This window comes from Silene latifolia, chromosome 1 (genome assembly GCF_048544455.1).
Source record: "Silene latifolia isolate original U9 population chromosome 1, ASM4854445v1, whole genome shotgun sequence".
Classification (NCBI taxonomy): Eukaryota; Viridiplantae; Streptophyta; class Magnoliopsida; order Caryophyllales; family Caryophyllaceae; genus Silene; species Silene latifolia.
In genome coordinates this window covers 83,423,554-83,431,301 of record NC_133526.1, presented here as the reverse complement: position 1 = coordinate 83,431,301, position 7,748 = coordinate 83,423,554, and the positions used below count along the sequence as shown (strand labels likewise).

Here is a 7,748-nt window from a genome sequence, read left to right as displayed (position 1 = left end):
AGTGAATGTGAGGAATGGGTGAGAGAGAGAGAGAGAGAGAGATGTATAAGGGTAAGGGTCGTCTTTTTTTTAAAAACCGTCGACGATTTGTTATAAAACGTCGGCGACGTTTTGCAACCGGGTTGAAAAAGGAGAATTTGATGAGTGGGCTTTAAGCTTCAGACCAAGTGATCTCTTATCACTCACATTCATTCACTGGCATCTTCTGCTCTTACAAAGAAATAGACGGCCCATCAGCCAGTTGCATATTGATGATCCCCAAGGGCCAATTATAACTCGTAGTTACTAAAATACTCATTTTTAATATTTTTTAGTCTTAATTATTTACTATTTACCTTTGAATAAAATATAGATTACAAAAAAATAAATATGATAAACAAATAATTAGGTCGGATCCTCGGAGGAACATAAAGTTTACAAAGCGTCTTGCTTGTGACGGGCTAATCCCGTCACAAGCTGAAGACCTCTCACAAAAAGGGAGAGTGGACAAGATGGGGCACCTCCCATGTGCTTCCCACTCACCTCCCCGTCTTCAATGAGATTTTGTGTAAAGTTTATACATGTAAAATATTTTAAAACACTCCCCAAATCATGAGAAAAGTCAAGTTCTCGATTTTGCCAACAAAAACATACGGAGTAGTACATTTTGTCGTCGTTTTTAACGTCTGTTTTGTGATCGTTTTTTTCCAAAATTAGGAGAGAATGAAAGGGAATAAAAAGGATTAGAGGGAAATCCGTAAAAAAAAAAAAAAAAAAAAAAAAAAGGAAAAACAAGTCTTGAATATCATCATTCAAACTTTCAAAGGTACATAAATTGATACACGAAGTTATAGGCTTTAAAGCTTTATTGGTTTCACAACTCGGATATAGATAAACTGAATTGAACGGAACTCAAGTACTCAACAAACAAACATTGTCTATGCTTGGAGGAATGCCAAATTTTCGAGGGCCTTCACCAAATTCCCAACATATTGATCTTCAACCTCCTTATTCAGCAGAAACTCCCTCCATTTCTTATGATTTGCTCTTATAGAAACACCTTTCTCATCATCAATGTCGACCATGACTCTCTGAACTGCTTCGAGAACATCTTCTTTCCCAAACAACCCGTCTTCATCTCTCCTGTTCACCTCTATTCCGACCTTCAAATCATCACTAAATAACTTCGAGTTCAAGAATTGGTCACCCTTTTGCGGAACAAAGACCAGCTGACAGTCATTCACAATACCCTCAATTATAGAGCTAAATCCAGAGTGATTTACATAACATCCCACATTTTTATGTGCCAAAATATGCTGTTGTTGTACCCAACCTGCGTGAACAACTCCCCTGTCTTCCACCCTCTCTCGAAACCCTTTTGGTAATGCCGCTTCTAACTTAGCCTGAGATTCGGTAGAATTGTGTCCGAAATTCAAAACCAAGAAAAATGGCATTCCAGTGAGCTCTAAACCAAGTGTCAGTTCCTCTATCTGGGCATCATTCAGGTAAGTTTCGCTTCCGAAATTGCAGAAAATCAGACTTTTCAGAAAATGTACTTAGCCAGTTCTCCCATTTCTGGTCTAGAGCACCGGAAGGCGGTGGGGGAACAATGGTACCGGCCAAAAGAATTGGTTTTTCAAACTGGGTATTCATGTAATCTAAATATGGACCTTCCATTTCGGTGCAAGACTTGTACATAATAGCATCACAGGTTGTTACAAACCCCATGATCCTCTCAAAAGCAGGAGGTCCGCCATGGAAACTTGTGAAAAGGTACATAAAGTCACGAGCTTGGAAGGTTTTCATGGAGGTGATGGCGGTGTTAGGAAAACCAGGTGGGGGTTTTGTCAGCTCGTAAATTGAGGGTGGTTTATTTGGGTTAGCCATCCTAGAAGGAACTGTGAGATATGAGTTAGAAACAGAGGAGTATACACTGAAATTAACAGCTTTGATTCCCATTTTAGAGGCTAATGGAGGGAGCCAAAACTGGGCAAAGTCGAAGATGACAATGTGTGGTTCGAGTTGGGCTAAAAGGGTCTCGATTTGAGGCTGCATTTTGTCAAGGGCTAGTTTCAGGAGCTCACTAGCATCCGGGGTTAAGTCAGAGCTGCTGTCGAAATCAGGTGAAAGGCCTTCGACAGGAGGAATGGTAAGGGGGATTATTTCAACAAGTGTGGTAGATTTGAGGGACGATTTGATACGGGAGATGTTACCGGGAATCGACAAGAAAGAGATGTGGATGCCATGGGTGGAGAGCTTGTTGGTGAGTTGCACAAATGGATTAATGTGACCAAATGCAAACCATGGGAACATCACTAGCTTAAGCTTATTGCTTGAGTATTTGCTTGTGTGATCTTCCATCTTTCTCAATTTTTCGTCACTCAGTGTGTTTACTGACTCTTCCTTTACCGAGCTACGACTTTTATAGAGAGGCAAGACTCAAAAAGCACTTAATTAGACTGTTTTACATCTGACATATAGGAGGATTTAATGTCTTCTTAGGGTAACATGTGAGTTGACATATAGGTTGTTATGGTATGTGGACACTTTCCTGGAAGGGGATAGCTAGTAACTACTTCCCCCATGCATTGACAGTTTGTTGGCCTGGGTTGAAGTTCACCGGTCAAATTTTGACCCAATCCGTTAGACAACCGAAACCTATGCATGTCTAATATTTCGACTCGAAATCAAAAAAAGTCATGACGAGTTCACCAGATTCGACCACCCCTAACCTCTGCCACTTTGATCTACCCTTCTCCAACCCATCCAAGTCCTCTCCCAACTATCTCATCTGGCATTCTGCCAGAGTGCCAGTGTTGTGTTTGGGTGGTGGTGGTGGTTGTGTTGGTGTCAACGATGGTTGGTCTGAGTGGCGGTTGTTGCATCAACATTGGTTGGTGATGTTGTCGTGGTGTCAACGATTCTTGACGGTGGCTAAGCTGTTGTCAAGAAGTCATGGCTAAAGTAGGTGAGAACTAGGGATGAGAAGGGTGGGTGTGGGTTGGTTAATTAAGGAAAGTAATTAAGATGGTAATGGAGGTAGGACAATCTTGCTATGTCAAATATGAAACACTGACGATTCTAATAAATAGGTCACCAATGAAATACGGGTAGTTTTTAAGAATAGGAGGGAACAATATTATCAATCAGTCGAAAAGTTACTTTAAATCAAAGTATAGAGTTGCCAAAGTGATAATTTATAACATAACAAGTTTATAACAGAAATTTGAAAAGAAATCAAATGAAACAAACAATGAGACTCGAATAGCGCAAATAAATGATGATCATTTCAATCCATTGGCAAAATTTTGTGGGTGCTTGCTCGAATAGAGCTAATGAAGGCTGACAAAATACTACAACACTGAACTAATAAAACTAACAAAGTCAAGTCCGGCAGTTAATATGAATATAATAACATACAGGATCACAGTGAAATGAAAAAAATCAATAGAGTAGATAAAACCTTTTAGAGATCAAAAGCAACATGCTTCCGTTGCCATCGGAGTGTATAGCCAACATGAGCTCTTTGTAAAGCCAGCTTATTCCTCAGATGGTAGCGCACAGTCTCTGCGCATCAAAATGTTGTGACTCCTATCTCGGGGTTGCTTCTAGCTCTTTCCTTGTCTTTTCGCGAGCTTTTTAGCTGAAAAGAGAATTTTGATCATTAGAAACTAGTTCCAATATATCAATGATGTCCATTTTAACACTTTTGAAAGGGAGGAGCAGACACAATAGCCAGCCCATGAAACAACCCGCGTATTGAACTCAAGATTACAAAAGCTACCAACATGTTGATACTATAAAAGTAAATATCAGTTCGCTTAGCAGGTAAGTCATTGAGTGTTGGTACTACTCATAACCACAGTACAAAATTCATCAGCATCAGAACTGCTTTTCTTGCTATCCTTACACTAGAAAATATTCATAATGTACGAGTAACATGTTTTCTTGTGTAATTAATGCCGCATTTTAGCTACTTCCCTATCAAACTAGGTCTATCAAGTCTATGTTGGTAAACCATGTGTTAGGACACATAGTCATAAGACGAGTGAAACCATGTTCTGTCCTGATTGACTAAATCATTCCTCCTTCCCTCCTGATTGCTGACAGTGAAATCAAGTTGATGTTGAACTATAACATAACAAGGACCTGTGAGATAGAGACATAACTATGACGATTTATAAGGTGGACGTTCGCATGAAAATACAATTAGAAGTTAAAGCAGGTGTTAGTTTACTAATAGTCTGCAATGAACTTAAAAAAAAAAAAAAATAAATAAATAAAAATTGTTTGCAACAACCAAGGAAAGAAAGAAATACATTATGAACAATTTTTTTTTTTTTTTAAATATCACCTTCTCTCCTTCTAGCATCTGATTTGGCAAAGAAATCCCTCCATTCATCTGTCATAACGAAAATTAGCTCTTCATCTTCCTCGTCGTCAAACTTGTTAGCACCATCATCTTGCAAAATCCTATGTCATTATCAAAATCAAAAGAAACCGTTAGTTGCAGCATCTAAGAGTGATCCCAGCCATAAGTCATAACTGACTCGGGTTTACACGAAACGTAAATGTTGAAGAAGGGAAATAATTATTATGAGAACTATTTCACCGTCATCATCCAGCTTACTTCTAACATTGAAGGAGCACGCTATACGAGGCTTGGGGAAGGGGAGAAGGGCATTTTGAGGGGATACTTTAAGCACGAGATATCTTACAACTAGAGAAGGTGGTGGCAACTACACAGTACAAAGGCTAGTCAACTGTACTAGCAACTGTAGTCTCTTTGGATGATAAAGTTGATCTTGTTTGTCGAAAGAATGACATCACTAAAGTACATAACAAAGCTTGCAAATCGACAACTGCAGAGGAAAGCACACCAAGAGAGGCAACGTGACCAGACCTAAGACCTTCAAATTTTCTTCCCTATCTATGTAAATGGACAAAGAGCGTTAGGCTTCTGAACAACCACGCATCGCTTGGTAATTAGCCAGCACCTTAAGTAAGATATTGCATCAAGAAGCAAAGGCTAAGCAACGAACACAGTTTTGAAAGAAGAATTACTATATACTCCCTCCATCCCGGTCATTTGTTTACCTTTGGTTTTGGCACCAAGACCAAGGAAAGTGACGAGGACCATTTGTAGATAGTGTCATTGTATGACAAGTGGGCAAGGAAGCTTGTGAGTGTTCAAATTACCCTTGAAAAACATTCACAAAATAGAAACGTAAACAAATGAATGAGACACCCTAAAATGGAATAGTTAAACAAATGACCGGGAAAGAGGGAATACTCTATAATACAAAACCAAATGATCATTTTCCACCAAAACAAATTCCATCTGTGTTGTTGGGAAGAGATCCCAACCCATACAAATATCAAAAGCGAGTGTGCCACATTGACAACAGAGGATGTTGATTACTTTATACAACAATGAAGTACTCTTCCTATTGCCAATAGTCTTAGAACTCTATCTCCTTCTCGCCTTACGGAAGTGGAACGTGCCAATGTAATATAGCACAATGGCAACATGTACTTCAAAACTCAAAACTATATTCAAAAAGAATTAACGAATACTTCCAAAGTTCAAATTTATCGACTAACTAAAAGCATAATCATGTTATCATGTACGAGCAATGATATGACCTCGTACCACTCGCTCAAAATTCACTTACTAGCCTCTGTGAAGTTATCTACATTCTAGATTTTGGTATTATCGTTTGTTCTCTCGTCCAACTACTGCCAACTATAATTGTACGAGAATCTAACCCTCTGAGGCAATCAGAAGCAACCATAATAATATCATAAAAGTACTCCATTAAACACAAAAACTAATTAACAACATACTAAGAGCAAATGCAGACGAATAGTTAACCATTGGTATATTATAATCGCTTGGACCCAATCAATTTTTACTTTTCCGTGAGTGGGATTTTAAATAAAGGTAAACAAATGACTAAAACGGACGGAATACAATACCATACAGGTATAAAACTATCCAAACAGTCTAAAATCTTCAGAAAGGAATAAACTTTTGAGACATAATCTAACAAATAAGATACAATATGTAGCAAGATGGAGTGAATATCACAAAAATTGAACAAATTACATAGGAAAAATTGAAATTAAGAACAACCCATTTGTCCAAATTGATACTATTAACAATCATAAAAAAAAATTGAGGAAATTAAAGAAGGAAGAACATACTGGGTTTGAAAAGAGGAAGAAGAAGCAGGAGAAGGAGTGTTGGGAAGAGCAGGTTGAGGGTTTGTAATTGGGTTGTGAAGAGCACAATGGTGAAGAATAATATGGTGGTGGTGGTGATGATGTGGGGAAGAGATTGAACAAGGATGAAGAAGCGTGTTGTGGTGGTGGTGGTGGCAGTGGTGGTGATGATGTTGGTGACACTGGTGGTTCAAGTGGTGGTGGTGGTGGTGGTGAGGTTGTTCCATCTGTTAGGACTAGTCGAAGCCGGGTTATACTGAATTACTGATCTGGTCAGGGACAATTATCATACAAGTTCTACTTGGCTTGGTTTCATTTTGGTTGCCACTTTAAGAGATTTGATTGGGTGCTATTTTGAGTCGGGTGCAATTTAAGTCACGTTTTTTTAGGTGAAATGTTAGTAATATTAATTTCAACCATAACAACTATTACATCTTTCCACTACTTGATATATTTCATGTACAAATAAGATAAACCTATGCAGTAAAATATGAAAAACTCAAACCAAACCATGGTCTCTACACAGCCAATACTATCTTACAACCAGTTGTATATTAGCATTGTACAACCGTCTCAAAGTTGTTGAGTTCTTTACACAAAGTTGTCGAGCTATTTTATAAGTTATTGAGCTAATTTAAAAACTTATTGAGTTTAATAATTATTCCTCTTAAACTCAATAACTTTGTATTGTAACTCGACAATTTTGTTAGTAAAGCTCGACAACTTTATAACAAAACTCGACAACATTGAAAAGGTTGTACATAAACTACATACAACCAGTTGTATAATCTACTAATTGTCTCTACACCTGGTCTTATCAAAACTATTCATAACTACTTGAAATTCGCATGTAACTTGTCTTCTGCATTCAACTTGAACCATTTTCACTAGGTGTGCAGGGTGCATAACATACCCGTCAAGTCTGCCAGTATTTCTACTTCTCCAAATTCCATAATGAACACCAACTATAGCAACCAGTACAATTTGTCTTACCAGAGCAGACAACCTTCTCATTTTTAGTATGCACTCAGTGTCTAAGAGATTCAATACAGGAATTTGTAACCAGTTGGATAATAGTTGGAAACATCGTTTGGTAAAAAAGCAGGACTTGAAAAGATTTTGCTTCCAAGCCGCAGAGGTAACAATCAGTAAGCACATCCAACCCCATCTTCTTCAATTTGTCCAGAGTAAGCAGCCTTTGGTGCTGTATTAACCACATAACAAATCCTCATTTAGATAAATTATATCTATTCCAGATAATCCTAGCCCAAGGAACCTTCAGACTAGGCTCATTCAACAACCATTGATATCCATCAGAAATAGTGTAAACATTATTGTTCCGGGTGTAATTCCAGAGCAGTTATTTGTCACCACCCGTGCTTGTAGAATGACGTCTCTTGTTAACTCCTCCTTGCGGCCTCCTGAAACGATGAACAAACTGAGGGCTCGGCTTTGGGCCGAGCGAACTCACTCCGACGCTCAAGTCAGTAACTTAGAGAAGTAAGTTGTTGTTACTTGGCAAAATACGTATTGTAGAGAGATAA

General features: G+C 38.3%; 1 protein-coding gene and 1 long non-coding RNA gene across 2 annotated transcripts; both read right to left on the bottom strand.

Annotated features, from left to right (window-relative positions):
* Window positions 1-764: 764 nt before the first annotated feature.
* Window positions 765-2,439, bottom strand: LOC141607246 (anthocyanidin-3-O-glucoside rhamnosyltransferase-like). Its single transcript, XM_074426609.1, is given in 2 exon segments — window positions 765-1,515; window positions 1,517-2,439. Coding segments are annotated over 2 exon segments (1,422 nt in total). The 5' UTR covers window positions 2,341-2,439; the 3' UTR covers window positions 765-917.
* A 798-nt stretch (window positions 2,440-3,237) lies between these two features.
* Window positions 3,238-6,507, bottom strand: LOC141607253 (uncharacterized). The gene is made up of 3 exons (XR_012526900.1): window positions 6,187-6,507; window positions 4,334-4,452; window positions 3,238-3,622 (listed from the first exon to the last, which is right to left on the bottom strand). It is a non-coding gene; the product is annotated as an uncharacterized LOC141607253 (long non-coding RNA).
* Window positions 6,508-7,748: the final 1,241 nt, after the last annotated feature.